General features: G+C 45.3%; 1 protein-coding gene across 2 annotated transcripts in view; it reads right to left on the bottom strand.

Annotated features, from left to right (window-relative positions):
• Itsn1 (intersectin 1) overlaps window positions 1-15,371 on the bottom strand; it is a 173,147-nt gene that overhangs the window by 51,992 nt on the left and 105,784 nt on the right. For both annotated transcript variants that reach the window (XM_055614891.1, XM_055614892.1), the window contains exons 17-23: window positions 14,552-14,679; window positions 11,486-11,712; window positions 9,668-9,789; window positions 4,180-4,427; window positions 2,232-2,391; window positions 985-1,190; window positions 238-320 (exon numbers count right to left, since the gene is read on the bottom strand). In XM_055614891.1, the coding sequence (XP_055470866.1) occupies window positions 238-320; window positions 985-1,190; window positions 2,232-2,391; window positions 4,180-4,427; window positions 9,668-9,789; window positions 11,486-11,712; window positions 14,552-14,679 (1,174 nt within the window). The remainder of the gene's footprint in view (window positions 1-237; window positions 321-984; window positions 1,191-2,231; window positions 2,392-4,179; window positions 4,428-9,667; window positions 9,790-11,485; window positions 11,713-14,551; window positions 14,680-15,371) is intronic.

Here is a 15,371-nt window from a genome sequence, read left to right as displayed (position 1 = left end):
TGGCCGAAGAGAATCAGAGAATCCAGTTTTGGATGATCAATGCCGCTCACACTATTTTGAAAGGACTTCATAAAGCAGTGTTTAAAAAGAGCTCAACATTTTTTACCACAGCGTTCAGGAGGCTGGACAAAAACTAATGGCCTATTTCAAAGTGAATCTGGTCGTTATGAACATTTACAGTCTGCACTGAATAATGTCCCCTGCCCTGTAAAGAGCTTAACACACTCAGGTCCTCACCTTCTCCAGGGATGGCTGCTTTGGCTGCTGGGGAAGCCACTCGCTTTAGGCTGGCAGGACTTTCAGTGGGGCCAGAGTCGATGCTGTAAGGAAGGGAAGAAGAAAAGAGCATTTTAATTCTCCTCTGAAAATACCAAACACTGCTTTCTCTTTGACAGCTCTGAACAACCCACAGCTGTAGCAGTAACTGCTGCTGGGTTAGAACACAGAGAGGGCACAGAGGCACAGCCACCAAGTCCACCCTGAGGTCTGTTCCACTTGCCACGCTAGCCACGCAAGCTCATGCCAGCCGACCCAGGGTTGACCAGAAGGTGCCATGGGGGGTAGGAACATGGGGCTGGAACATCTTTATATGCTGGAATAATCAATAATGACCTCATGAGTTCTGTGCTACATGCAGGCACTTACGAAGAAAGCCATTTGTTCATTCTTCAAATTACTTTCCCAAATGCCTTGATCTTAAGTATTTGCATGTATTTGGAAATGTGCTGGGAACTAAGCATAAAGAGTCATAATTCTCAAACTATCCAGGATTCTTATACACGTCAATGCAGAACATGACGTACAGGCTTCCCAGCTGAGGGGAACGGTGACTCATGAGAACAGGCTCACTTTCTGTACTTCAGAGACACATTCTAGCTTTTCAGAGGACAATCAGCCTGCAGTGCCCATCCATGAATCGTAACTAGCACAAACAATCATTTCTAATACTGTTTTCATCAAATAGAAGCAGATAAATAAAAATACCTTGTGGATTTCCTTACGGGCCCTGAAATGAGTTTCACGTAAGACTTGGGGAACCAACCCTTCTGACCTTGAACTTCTCCAAACCACCACATGTCTTGCTGCTCCAAAACGGTGATGACGTCGTTTTTGTTAAAATTTAGGTGGTTGTCTTTTTTGGCTCTCCAAGGATACAGGGCTTGCGCTTGCAGCCCTTCCACTTTTTCACCCTTGTGTGGGATGACATAAAGGACCCGTGATTACACCGCCGCTTGTTGCCAACCCGGACAGGCGAGCACAGAGGGCGCACCCAGCCACAGAGGACACCGTCTGAGCCAGCACCAGTGCTAGACACCCCGCGGCTCCTCAGCAACTGCTCATTTCAAACATGGAGACAAACACCTGCCAGCCATTCCCAGAACCCCCACCAGGCTGTACGTCTTCCGCTGCACCAGCTGGGTGTCTCTTGTATTTCAGTGTAGTAGGGCAGACATGTCAGGAGTTGACTGCTATTTCAGTTTGGGTGAACACACGCAAACAGGCTGCATACTGGACTATGCTTGTTTTATTTCCCATAATTCCAGACACAGTGAGATGATAAGGGTGAAAGAAACAGCATTCCTGTTCTCTCCACATAGGTAAAGGACTTAGTGTGCAAGGAAGAGATAGAAACAGCTAAGGATGTCATCTGGTGAAGTGAAACGCCCTACACAGAAGTTCTGCTTCCCTGTAGGCTCAGCGAGTAAAGGACTAATCCTGCCTTGGGGCACCAGGGACAGTTTCTCGGCGGAAGAGGCATTGGAGCCAGGTCTAGAAGGGCAAGAAGGATTCTGGGAGTTAGGGCCGCAGAAGGGCACTCCAGGCCAAAGGCCAGCACAGGCAAAGGCCTTGAGCTGGTGCGCCGACTGCAGGGCAAGTGGTCCAGAAGGAGGAGCAGGATCGGGGGCTGTGGGCAGCCTCGGTTCATGGAGGGGTAGAACAGAAGACAGGGCTGCAAAGGCAGGTGAGGCACTTATTATCTATTTTAAAATAAAATACATATTCAAAATAGATACTTATGATCTATTTTAAAATAAAATAAAATACCCAGTCTGAATATTCTCCTCACTGCCCTACCTGACCTAGGACGGGAGATGGGGAGGAGCCAGTGGCTGTGGCGGGAGTAAAGGCACTTATTATCTATTCTAAAATAAAACAGATACTCAAAATAGATACACTATATCTATTTTAAAACAAAAGGCTCAGTCTGAATATTCTCCTCACTGCCCTACCTGGCCCAGGACGGGAGATGGGGAGGAGCCAGTGGCTGTGGCAGGAGTGAAGGCCGATCTCTGCCTTAACTGGCCAGCACTGGGCACAGTAAGAGAAGGCTGCGCTGCCCACGCATCCCAGTTATCAGTTTCTGGTTTCTCATTTGTGCTGCTGGGCCACCTAGAAGGGAAAGCACAGGCGATAAGCACTTCCTAGTGCCCAGCCCTACACCCACACCTACACCCTGGTAACAGAAATCCATGCTATTCATGTGGCTTTTCCACCTAGGTACGGAGAGGAAAGAATGCTGGGCGTAGGCTTGACTCGGCCACACACACCAGCAACGCTCCTCAGGCCAACGAGAGTACTGTTTTCCTCTCAGCGGTCCTCTCTAGAACAGCACCCTGACACACTGTTAGCTGTGAGTCCTACCGCAGCAGTAGCTCAGAAAGGAGGGAATGAGTCTGCACGTGGAGACAACCGCAGCCTGGCACCCAGGCCCCAGTCCTGTGTGTCTCACAACAACCTCCTTCCAGATGCCCTGGGACCATGGTGCCCCCAAGCGGCACACCTAGCGCACCAGCTGCCTGCCCTCTCAGGACAGCACAACATTGTGATTTTATGCTCTTACATAAGCTCATCTGTTTGGGTGCAGGGCTGAATGCCACGTTCCGTTATGTCTTTATAGACCTATGAGCAGATGTAAAGGTCAGAACAAGTCCTCCTGAGACTCTGCATCTTGTTTTTTGGGGTTTGGAAAGATGCTTTCTTCTACAGCAGAAGACTGGCATGCCACAGAGTTCTTGAGGGAGGGCTAGTGATCTGGTTCACAGAAGAAACAGACCAACCCCAAACATGGGGGTTAGGACTGGAGCTGCCTTCATGGTAGGCGTGGTAGTACACACCTGAAATCCTAGCACGTGGAAGGGCCTTAGGAGAAGCTCAAGAGTATGTGATGAGTTTGAGACAACCAACCATGGTACCAATTCTATATTTTAACCAGAGCTCCATTTTGATAGTCCAGAGCTTTTCAAGCAAAACCAAAACAGGCAGGGAGTCTGATTAGAGCTCAATGGATGGCTCCCTCCACAGCGGTGACTGCTGCACTCTGACCCTTTACCTGAACACGCATGGAGCTCCTCGTGATTTCTCATGCCCTTTCCTCCACTTCTTCCTGTCTGTGGTCATTACTCTCCTTCTCTCCATTTGTTCCACCTAATCTTTCTCTAAAAATATGGCTCGACTGCTTGCCTTCAATGTGCTATTCATTCAGCTCAAAAAAAAAAAATTAACACCTTTTCTTATTCATAACTTACTGTACACTAGTGTGAAATCTATCTGGACAACCGCACATGTAAGTCACAGACCTACAAACAGAAGTCTAGGCAGTGGCTTTGTCTATCACCTGAAACCTCTGCTTACATGCTGTTTGCCGAACGCCATTTCCTGATGACCAGGGCAAAGAACCCACAGCGGGCAAGGGCATGCACCTTTCTCTACACTGTGCATTCACTCAGCAGAAAGTGTCTGTAGAAACAGCTTTTCTTCTTATTCCAAACCACATGACTGATTGCAATTTTTGTTCCTGGCTAACACAACAGTGTCATTTCCCAGCCTGCAGGAAATAACTGAACTTTTTTGCTGATTGACATAAATGTCAGCACAGATTATTAGGAAGTTGTAGTTCTCCATTTCTTCTCCCCAAATGAAAGATATATGTAAATGATGGAAGAAAACATAGCTGGCTTTGGTTTGCACCCTGGTAAATCACTTTTTGGCAACGGTATTATTAAACCTAGTTCAGAGGTCAAGAACCCCAAGTTGTCAGTAGGCCAGCCAGAGGAAAGGGTCATGAACACACACCATGTCCCTTTCAAAGAGAAACATGTCAAGACACTACAAACTGGAAGGAGAAAGATGAGTAAGTTTAGATTTCAAAACTGTCAAAGACAGCATATTAACACATACGTGGCACTGAAGTCTGCCCAGTTGTTGGGGGTTGTAGAGGGCTCAGAAGAGGTCACTGGCAAAGGAGCAGGGGCCTCACGCAGAGCCAGTTTGGGGGCAGGGGCAGTTGTCAGATCGGTCACTGGTTTGGCTGCAGTGGGAACCTCATTTTCTGGAATCTTCTCTGCATAGTTTGCAGGGAACCATCCTGTTTTTCCTTTTAATTCTCCTCCAAGCCATCCTGGTTCTCCAGTTTGGCTTTCATCCACCTATGGGAAATCACAATGTTTCATTTAAACATAAAGCAATCAACCCTCGAACATATCGATCATTCCAGCACAACAGAGCCACAAGCCCCCCCGAGTGACACAGGACAGATGTTTCTTTATCTCAGTCCTTAGGAAAGCGGCAAGCCCTGTAACCCATGTTCTTGTTCTGGCTTTTCTTCCCTGAGTCCCTAAGGAGGGCGGAGGTAAAGAGCCTGAGGCCCTCAGACAGCTAATTCAAAGTGTCAGATGTCTGAATTTTGAGTCCATCTGACAGGCTTCATTACTCAGGAAGTCATGTAATTACTAAAAAAAAAATTGACTTGGGTTTAGTATTTCAAACAAAGAGTGCAACCAACATTAAGTTAGTATTCTAAAAACCTCCACTAACTGAGCATTTATTCAGCATGGACAAGGGCAACAGCCATAGCTAATTTTGCTGGGAAGGAAAGCTGACCCATGTGTTTAGTTATTTAAGAACGCCACAGATACTGGATGAGGAAATGAAGAAGTGCATATTCACATCAGTTTTAGTGAGACTATGATTTCTTTTGCACAAACTAAATTTTAAAATCCACAAAATTCCACAAAGAATAGAGTCTTCTGTTTAAAAATTTCAGAGGAGTCATCTTCTATGCCAAGTGCTTTTAATGCTTGTGTCTAATCTTAATTCTGTTCCCAAAGAAGCATTCAAAATGGCTCAAGTCATCCTACAAATCTCTATAGTCACACCTCACTAGCCTCTGAGCAATGGGAGATGGTAGAAGGCAGGCTCCAGGGCCAGAGTCACGCCTGTTCCACTCCTGCGCACACGAAAGGCCTGCAGCTAAGACCGTCGGACACTTCACGGACATCTCAGAACCACAAGAAGACAGGACATCTACACAGAGAGCCTGAACCAAACCTGGGTTCGCCTGGCCCTTAACCACTGAGCCATCTCTCCAAAAACTAACATTTAGGGCTAAGAATTCTCCGCTTTAGAAAAAGGAGGACTCTCCTGAGGGGGCTGGTTTACTGTTGCTCACACTCACACCAACACAAGTACTTTCTATTCACTTTCCTCCACTGCTTGGTTCTTCCCTTTCCAGGGCAGCCCCAGCTGTTTCTCTACAAAAGGGCTTGTAACGACCGTGCTCTTTTATTTGGACTTACTATGACGCTGACCTCAAATGATGGGCTGCTCTGCGTTCCTGGTTTGTGTTTACCAAGGGCATCACCGCACACTGCACCTGCTGGGCACTGGAAACACAGCTGCTTCTAAGCACACCAGCACCCTTTGTAGGTTCGATAGCTAAGGTCTCCCACCTCCAACTTAGGAAATATCAGGTGGGAGCAAGTTAGGAGTTTATGTCAAACATAAAGGACTGTTGAATATAATGCTGAACAGCCCTGCATTTAGACCACCTCAAATTTAAATACAGGTTCTGTAGCTATTCACTGTACAAACTGGACAAGTTGAACTTCTGGATGACTCGTCTTCTTTGTCTATAATATGCCCATGTTAGTCTGGATACATCTTTGTTGTTGTTTTGATTTTAAGACCAGGTTTCTCTGTGTAGCCCTCGCTGTCCTGGAACTTACTCTGCAGACCAGGGCAACCTGGAACTCAGATTATCTGCCTGCTTCTGCCTCCCAAATGTTGGGATTAAAGGTGTGCACCACCACTCCTGGCTTCTGCTAAATCTTTGTAACTCTAGCACATAAGAAAGTTTAACAATGCAATTTTTGAAATCCAACTCTGACTTGTATAGGCTGTTCTCTTATCTGGCCTTTGGTCCTGGTACATAGTTCAATCTAGTTCATTCTAAACAAGTTTCGGTTCTCTGCTCTGGAAGCCTATCTGGAATCTGGCACCTCTGGTTGATCTTCTTGCCAGGGTCACTTCCTTTAGGAACCCATTTAGTAGCCTATTGTTACCTATCTGGATCTTTCACCACCACAATGCCAACTGCTTTATCTCACCATGACCTAGAACCCACTGTCACACCTCTGTCTAGTTAATGGCACTCTGGGTGGACACAAGGAATTAGATCAGAAATCCAGAGGCACTGTCCCACCCTGCCCAATTAAGAATCCACACCAGTCTTCCAGCAAGCAAGGGCAAAAATCCCGCTTCAACTCTGAGAATCCTCAGGATCGAGAGAGGGACCCTGAGCTCAGATTCAGCTTCACCAACAAGAGCTCCCATCTCCAAGGTCATGATGAGATCATCATGGGCTTCACCTTCAATCGAGGAAACTTTCTGCTCTCAACAATGGCCCAGACACAGTCCCAGTATGAACTTACTCTCATAGGATCCACCCACTTAAACAACTATCATTAAGGTCCAGAGCAGGCAGCAAGAATTCAGTCTTAACAAATTAACCACTTAAAAAACAAAGGGTCAACACGAAAATGAAAGACATGTCTTCTTGGGTTTAAAAACTTTGCCCCAAATGCCAATCCAATCTTGAAAAAATGTAAGACTATGACAGACCAAGAGGTTAAGCACATAGATTTTGTACATGGCAAGCTGAGACATGGACTTTTACACAAAGTATACTCACCTGCTGGGGGGTCTTAAGGGGGATTCTCATTCTTTTCTAATGAACAATTTAGTCTTGATATAATTTATCTAGCTAGTTCTATCCAGTTAACCCCTGTTTCGCTAGTCTACAGGACAGTTAGCTGCACGCTGCACGTGGCGCCTGCTGGCCATCACAGTCGGCTGCATACAGTGGTCAGGTCAGATTTAAATCAGTTTGGTTAAAGCTAGAACTCAATGGCTACATGCATAGGGGCCGCCATTCCTTTAGACAGCTTTGGCTTCCCTTAAATTTCCAACTTGGTTTCAGGGGAGGTTGTAGCATGGGAGTTTTGGTTTCTTTAAAAACTCAGTTATGTTATGCAAACATGTTTTTGTTTAATGCCAGTGGGATATGGGGCTGCTTCAAACTGTCCACAGCAGCAGACCATTGCCTCCCGTGGGCTCTGAGCGGGGCGTGCTGGGTAGGGGGCATGTGAAAGCTAGAGGACAGCTTTGTGGAGTTGATGCTATCCTTCCACTTTTCTGTGGTTACAGAGATCAAACAGGTCAGGGTCAGGCTTGCGTGGCAAGCTCGTTTACACACTGAGCCACTTGCCAGCACAGTTACTCTTTGGAAACTCCCTGAGCAACCCTGATATACCTGATGCTACTCCCGCCTTGGCCCCTACATTCAGATGTTCAGCTGGTGTTTTCCTCACATTAATCTTAACAGACATGGCAGTGAGTGACGTTCCTCTCCTTGCTTATCCCATTGCTTGGGCAATGCATAACAGACATCACACTTCCTCCCCCGGGGATGGCGACCTCCGTACTAGGAAGAGAGGCCATTTAGTCTTTTACTGCTACTGCGATGAGCCTCACGCATGGGGGAAATGCGCAACTAAGCAGCCTCTGGAGAGCCCACCCTTGTCCAGATTCCTTCCCTCTTTAAATTGCTAGGTTACTAGACAGTCACAAAAAATGTCATCACAGACTGAGGTCATCATTTCTCATGCTTTTTCCAAAAAGGATCTAAATATCCGAGTGGCAGACAACGTCTTCTATTTCTTTGTATAATCACATTCAGATGACAACACACAAGATGGCACATTAAACTGCTAACAATGAAAACACAGTTTGGGAGCAAACTAAGTATCTGTAAGGACCCCCAACTCCCAGCAGGACTTCTCATATTCCAGGGGTGCTCTCATGACTGAAGTGTAAGCCTGCTGGCTTCAAAGAAATTCTGAGGGATCTGAGAAGCAGATGGACACAGCACTGATGAAAGTGAACTGAGCCTGGACTATGCGAGGACAAGAGTCAACAATTAACTTCTCAGTCTCTGCTGCTTCATGCTCATGTTTCTCAGGAGGTGGAAGCAGGACAATCAAGAGTTTAAGACTAGTCTTGGCTACATAGTGAGCTTGAGGGCGGCCTGAGATATGAGACACTTACATACTTCCTGTGTCAAGTAAGTATGTAAGTAAGTAAGTAGGGCTCTTTGTAAGCCAGGGAATCATTCTAATCTCTTTTAAAAGAAAAAGTTTCAAGTGTTTCAAGTTGGATTCAAGTGGATTCAAGTTGAATCCACCTGGAACTCCTGGCATTAGGTGGAAACTTGACAAGTACAGAGCTGATCTCCAGAGTCCAACAAGGAGAAACTAGCACACAAACCCTTACAATGTACACTTCTCTTTTAAGCACAACCCTGTGGTATGAACCCCAACATGCTTCCACTGCCACAACATCCAAAGACCTGCTCACTTACACAGAATTAAGGTGATTTAAAGAACAAGACATAGAGTGGGAGGCAGACTTCCTGACAGGGGTCACTTACCCATTCCCCTTTAACCTCCACCAGGAAAGCAAAGGTTTAAAAGCAAGGCAAAAGATGTTTAATGAAATGTTGACCTTACAGCACATCTACCTGCTACTCACTGAATCAAACCAGGGGTAAGTTAGCCAACCCAGGAAAGGAGCTAGTGTCACTGTAGGGACAGTGCAGCTGCGGGGACAGTAGGTTCCCCTTACTTTCTCATTAAAGCACAAATCACCCTCACCCTAGTATAAAAACAGTTGTCTCAGTTCTTAACTTTCAATTACTTCTAAGTTAATCAAGAAATTTGTGTCATTTAGAAAATAATTTAGAGCAACCATAATGCTTTATTCTTGTCTTAAAACTAGTTCTTATAACGTTACAGCTCTAAGACTGTATTGAGTTGTTCATACACACAAAGTAAAAACTACTACAACAAAGCAAAACTGGCCATTTTTTTTTAATTTTATAAATAGCAATTTAGATTCTCTGTGTTTAATTCATTACTTAAAAAACAAAACCAAACAGCCCCAAACACTTTGGCTCAAAGGTCTACACATTATCATGTGCAGCTGTAAATGAAGGAATTCTGCATTTGTAACTATTTCTTAAAGACTCTTCCTACTATGTTAAGTAGTCTACCTTAGACACTATCAGTCAATAATAGAATTAAAAATATGCTAAGGGTGTAATATGAACATAATACATTCAGGAATTGTATTTAAAGTGCTATTAAGACAACACTTTTGAAACAGAACTTTCATTCTGATAAGCAGGAAAGAAGGTTGAGTTTCTGCTTCAAAGACCTCAAGCCTGTATCCTTGGATTTCACGCTTGTTGGAGATTTCCTAATTGTGCAACAAAGCAAAAAAAGAGGGCAGATGCCACTATGTCACACACACCCACGGCCATCTTTCTTACCATGACTATATCTCCTGGCTGGATGGTGATCTCATCGTGACTTCTGGATTCGAAGGGGTACAGCGCTCGGTAATATACCACTTTTACATTCTCCTGTGCAGAAATTGTAATCGGACCTTTCTCTGTTTGGGAAAAGGAGCAACACATTACAGGAAGCACTGACGGATGCCAGGGCCAACAGCTGTTAGCACTACAATCTACCTTATATTCAAAATATTTCCACCCGTTCAAGGAATTTCTGAAACCCACACTGAATGCCAAAGGAGAATGGAATCTGACAGGGCGCCTAGGACCACTGAGAGTTCATTAGGAGACTCTCCACAAACAAGTTGCCAGAACTGAGTGCTGTGGGCAAGGCTGCCAGAGAGCCTTTCTCTGCCTCTTGGTGTGTGCTCCAACAATGCACATCTGTAAATCATCAGCAGGCCCTGCTCCCCACCCAGGGCGTTGCTCGAAGATGACAGCAGATCGGCCAGAGATCATTCTTGCAGGGGAAGAGGAAGAGAAATGCAACTTTCCACATAAACAGGCAAATGTTGGTCTTCGGGGCATACTTAAGATTACATGAACCTAAGTGCTGACCTCACATAATCTCCTAATGACCCCGGGGAACAGAGTCTTCTACATTTCTGGGGAATGAATGAGCCCACAGGTGAATCAAAATGAAAATAATTTAGACTTTAACTCAAATGAAAAATTTTAAAATACATTCAGGTTCTAATTACCGCCCTCTGAACTTTTCTATGCACAAGCCACAAGTAACCTGATATGATCTTATCTGAAGAGCAGGGAGGTGTTACTTGATCTTGTTTAGCCTTGACCTATGTGAGATACAAAGGTACTGACCCATGGAGAAAAACTGACGCTTAGGTCACACTGAGAGGAGGCACAGGAACGGACAACCCCTGAGGTGAATGGTGAGCTCCTCTCCAGACCACAGGAAAACCATCAGAGCCCTGGACCCTCCTAAACGCCCAAGTTCATGTTCTTCTCCTGGCACCACAGCACTGCAGGAAGGGATGGCTCCTGACCCAACACTACACCTGGCTTCCCTCGCTTCCAGGGCGCCATGTGCTCAGGCAGCAGGTAAACCTTTACAAGATGGTGTCACGGTGCTTGCTGCTTTCTGTATATCACAGTGGTTAAGGAACTTGAAAATAAATTTCGCTTGCACCTGACAATTACCTAAGGCACAGCTTTTATTAGTTAACTTTGCCCAAATGAGTTGGCCTTTTATTTATTTATTTATTTAATATTTTAAAGAGGCAAGTTGTATTAAAAGAGCAAAAAAACCAAACTTACACTTTTCAAGAGGCACAAAATCTAGTGTAGACAAGACAAAACCACAGCTTAGCAATTTCAGAGGAACATAAAAAACTAGAGAAATAATAAGTGATTTTTGAAAAATAACATTACAACATTTGTAACACACATTCAAGTAGGGTTTGATAATGGAGCTCATGCCGCTTGGGTCAGGTCTGCAGAGGGTTCCTGGATATCAGAGGGGCTGCCTAAACACCTGGGGAGTAAAGAGCTATAGTATCTATCCAGAAACAGACATCTCAGCTCTATGAATGTGAGCAATCTGGGCATGGTGACGCACTTCTTTAACCACAGCACGGAGGCAGAGGCAGGCAGATCTCTGAGTCTGAGGCCAGCCTGGTCTGCAGACTGAGAACCTGTCTCAAAACCAGTACTCAAGACAGAGCGGGATTAAGCTCAGGCATTGCTCGGGGGGTCTGGGGGAGGAGACAGTGACAGAACCTGGTGCATCACATGAGAGCTCTACGGCAGAACAGGCTCAGCCCCTCCTGATACCTGTGCTAGACCAGGGTGCCTGGACAGCTGGCTTAGCTGCCTCTTGGTGTGGATGGAAAAGCCGACTCGGCTTGTCTTGCACTTCTGGTTTGGCTCTCTCTTCGCCCTCCTTCGTTCTGACGCTGTCTTCCCTTTTCAGTTTGCCCTCCTCGTGTGGTTTCCGGGGCCGCAGTTGCTCTTCCTGCTGCACGTGCTCCAGCCACTGCCTGTCCCTTCCCTGAACACAGCTGCCAACAAAGATGCTTGATTACAGCAAGAAAGTAGCTCACTCAGCAGTCTGCCCCTCCCCCACAACCCCTTTCACCAAAAGCTCCCTCAGAGAGGTTGGACATCAGGGAACGTTGCTCTTCACAGACAATGGACTCCACAAAACAGTTCTTGGGGAAAAAATGAAATCACATGATTTTAAAAAACACACGGACATCGGAAGCAGGAGAAGACAGGGAACAGGACAGGAGCCTACCACAGAGGGCCTCTGAAAGACTCTACTGATCAAGGTATGGAAGCAGAGGCTGAGACTCACAGCCAAACTTTGGGCAGAGTGTAAGAAATCTTACGAAAGAATGAGGAGACAGAAAAACCTGGAGGGGACAGGAGCTCCAAAAGGAGACCAACAGAGCCATAAAAACTGAGCCCTGGGGACCCTGAAGAGACTGACACCCCAAACAAGGACAATGCATGGAGAGGACCTAAACCCCGGCTCAGATATAGTCCATAGACTCAGTCTCCAAGTGGGGTCCCTAGTAAAAGGAGCAGGGACTTTCTCTAGCATGAACTCAGTGGCAGGTTCTCTGCTCACCTTCCCCTGGTGGGGGCGGTGTGCAGTCTTACCAGGCCGCAGAGGAAGACAATGCAGGCAGTCCTGATGAGACCTGATAGGCTAGGGTCTAATAGAAGGGGAGGAGGACCTCCCCTATCAGTGGACTAGGGGAGGGGCATAGGAGAAGAGGGAGGGTGGGTGGGATTGGGATGAGATGGGGGAGAGGGCCACAGCCAGGACACAAATTGAATAAATTGTAATAAATGATAATACAGAAAGAAAATTGTGATGTATTTCATAAAATAGCTGTAAGACTAATAAACAGTACACCTCAATTGACATTAACTGATACAATTGATTGACACTGATATTAAACTACAAAAAAAAAAAAAAAAAAAAAAAACCCAAATAAGCCACAGAACACAGATGAACATAAACTTTATACAAATGGAGAATATCCAAAATGCTGTGAATGGACCCTGCTTAAGTGAGTACATAACCATGAGATTCTTGCAGTTCCTCCCTAGGCAGGAGGCACCACACTATAGAGATGTTGCTCCCAAACCTAAAAGTGAACCAGATTAACTGACCTCTGGGGCTGGCGAGGAAGCTGCAAGCACTTACAGCTCTTGCTGGGCTCATCCAGTTCCCAGTAGCACATGACAGCTCAACAGCCACCTGTGACTCCAGAGCTACAGGATCCAACACCCTCTCATGGCGTCAAAGCACCAGGAGTGCATGGCACAGGCCTAAAATATCTCTTCAAATGCATAAAAAGTCTAGGTGTGGTGGCGCACACCTTTGATCCCAGCACTCTGGAGGCAAAGACAGGAGGGTCTCTTTGAGTTCAAGGCCCGCCTGGTCTACATCTCGAGTTTCAAGATAGCCAGGGCTACATAGCAAAACCCTGTCTCAATAACCCCTACTTAAAAAATTTTTATTAGAATTTATTATTACATTTATTTATTAAAATTTATTAGTACATTTATTGGAAGGTAAAAAATAAGATATTTCTGAAGTTAAGTTTTGGGTACTATTTAGCTTTATAGTTAGAATATATATTACATATTTTATTTGCAGAATGGTATTTTCTATATTACATTTTCAGTTTATTTATTCTCTGTAGGAGCATAGTTTCAAGTTGCAGTATTAGTAATGAAAGCATTTCATAAGCTATGACAATTGGGGGCCAGAGAGATGGCTCACTGGTAAAGGCACGTGCATCTAAGTCTGCCCACTTAGGTTTGAGCGGAAGAACCTACAAGATAGAAGAAGAGAACCTGCTCTTGCAAGATGCTCTCTCACCACCACAAACCCAGTGACACAAGCGTGCATGAATGCGTGGGTACACGTGCATGCATGAGCGCACGCATACCCCCGTAACAGTTAAAGCAAAACAAACAAAAAGTCTGTTTGAGTTAATCAACACATACAATGAGTACTAATGTAAAGAAAAAAAAACATGATAAATGAGAAAGAGCCCAGTCCAATGAACTGTTATGAGATCGCTGGCATTAAGAATAAAAACATACAAACACAAAGCAAGCTCAAAGAATCCTATGTGCCCTGATCTGTGCAGGCTTGCTGAACTCAGTACCTACCAAGCATGGCTCCCCCAACGTGCCTAGCATCCAACTCTTTCCAATGTCATTTCAATAACCCATCTTTAGAGTGTGTAGCACCCCCTGGGTCATTCTTATTTCCTGAACTCTAAAATTAACACATACCCTTGACCAGAAGCAGAGACACAATAGGTAGCAAACAAATTTCTACAATGACTACAGAATGTTACATGGGAAAACAAGACAGCAGGCACAGATGTCCGAACAGAAACATAAAAAAGAGTCTGTGTTCTAAGCAAAGACGGCAGATCTTAGCCTTTTGTACTCAAGTTCAATTTGCAGTTGCAATAAAGAAGAAAAAAGCCGAAGAGGCGCAGTCCTGGTCCTGCTGGAGAAGCTGGTGGGGAGTAGACTTAGCGCTTCGCTTTCAAACCAAGCACACTGACTATCACTGCTATTAAAAGGCTGTGAACTGGAAACCTATTTTGGTCATTGGCATGCAAATGAACTAACCAAGTGTCCCAATTTCCTAGTCTACTTCCATTATCTACATAGGAGAGCACTGGGAACTAACCAAAAACTTCAGGGGGCACTTACATATGCAGAGATTTATACGTGCTCATGTCCGTTTGCCCACACAGACATTAAGGAACTCATGATCCAGTAATCATTTGGAGACAGGAAGAACAAAAGAACACATACCAGTGTTTCCTAAGTGGTTCCATAAACCCTGCAAAGACTCACCTTTGAGCGTCTTCCTTTTGCTTTTCTAACTCTAGGCTTTTCCGCTCCTGCTCTTTTTGTTTCAGCCGCTCTGCCTCCATGGACCTCTGCTTCTGGAGCTGTTGCTTACTATGTATTTCTCTTAGTTCCTAAAAGGAATCGGGATAGTTTGTGGATGTCATGAGCTGTTCATCAGCAAGTAACATCTCCCAGTGGTGAAGCCCTGGCCATTTGACAGGTGACCTTCAGGGTGACAAATGTTCACTTATTATATTCCAGCAGGCCACAATACATTGTCATTTCCCATGACATTTCCTTATCTGTGGGGCTGGGAATTGAATTTGGGATCTCGCACATAGCAGGCAGGTAGGTGTTCTACCGCTGAACTCCCCCAGCCCTCACCCACTCCCATCTCCAGGGTCTGTCTAAAAAGGACCTCGCTTGTGAGGGTGGTGGGGAGCCACACTGGGAAGACACAACAGTACTAGAGGGCAGCTGGTTTATGATACAGTGATTAGGGATCGAACTGTAGTCACTATAATTGATCCACACCAAATCCCCTAGCTTTTAAAACACACAGCACTTCACACAAAAGCCACCATGGATTTAACAGTCTCCACTCCTGAGCTTCACCCCCCAACCCCAACACACACTTTCACACTTTGGGGTTTATTTTTTTCAAACCACAACTGGAGGGCCTCTATTCTTCTAACATCCATGTATGAAGCGGCCAACTGCCCCAAATCAAAGCAGCAGCCAGTTTCAAAGAGAAAAGTTAACAATTTGATAGTGATCTCTCCAGATCGGATTTCCTCATTTCATGGCACGCAAGAAATGGCAG

This window comes from Psammomys obesus, unplaced genomic scaffold, assembly GCF_907164565.1.
Source record: "Psammomys obesus unplaced genomic scaffold, mPsaObe1.curated_primary_1811, whole genome shotgun sequence".
Classification (NCBI taxonomy): domain Eukaryota; kingdom Metazoa; phylum Chordata; class Mammalia; order Rodentia; family Muridae; genus Psammomys; species Psammomys obesus.
The sequence above is the reverse complement of the archived record's forward strand: the minus strand, read 5'-3'. Positions and strand labels throughout refer to the sequence as shown.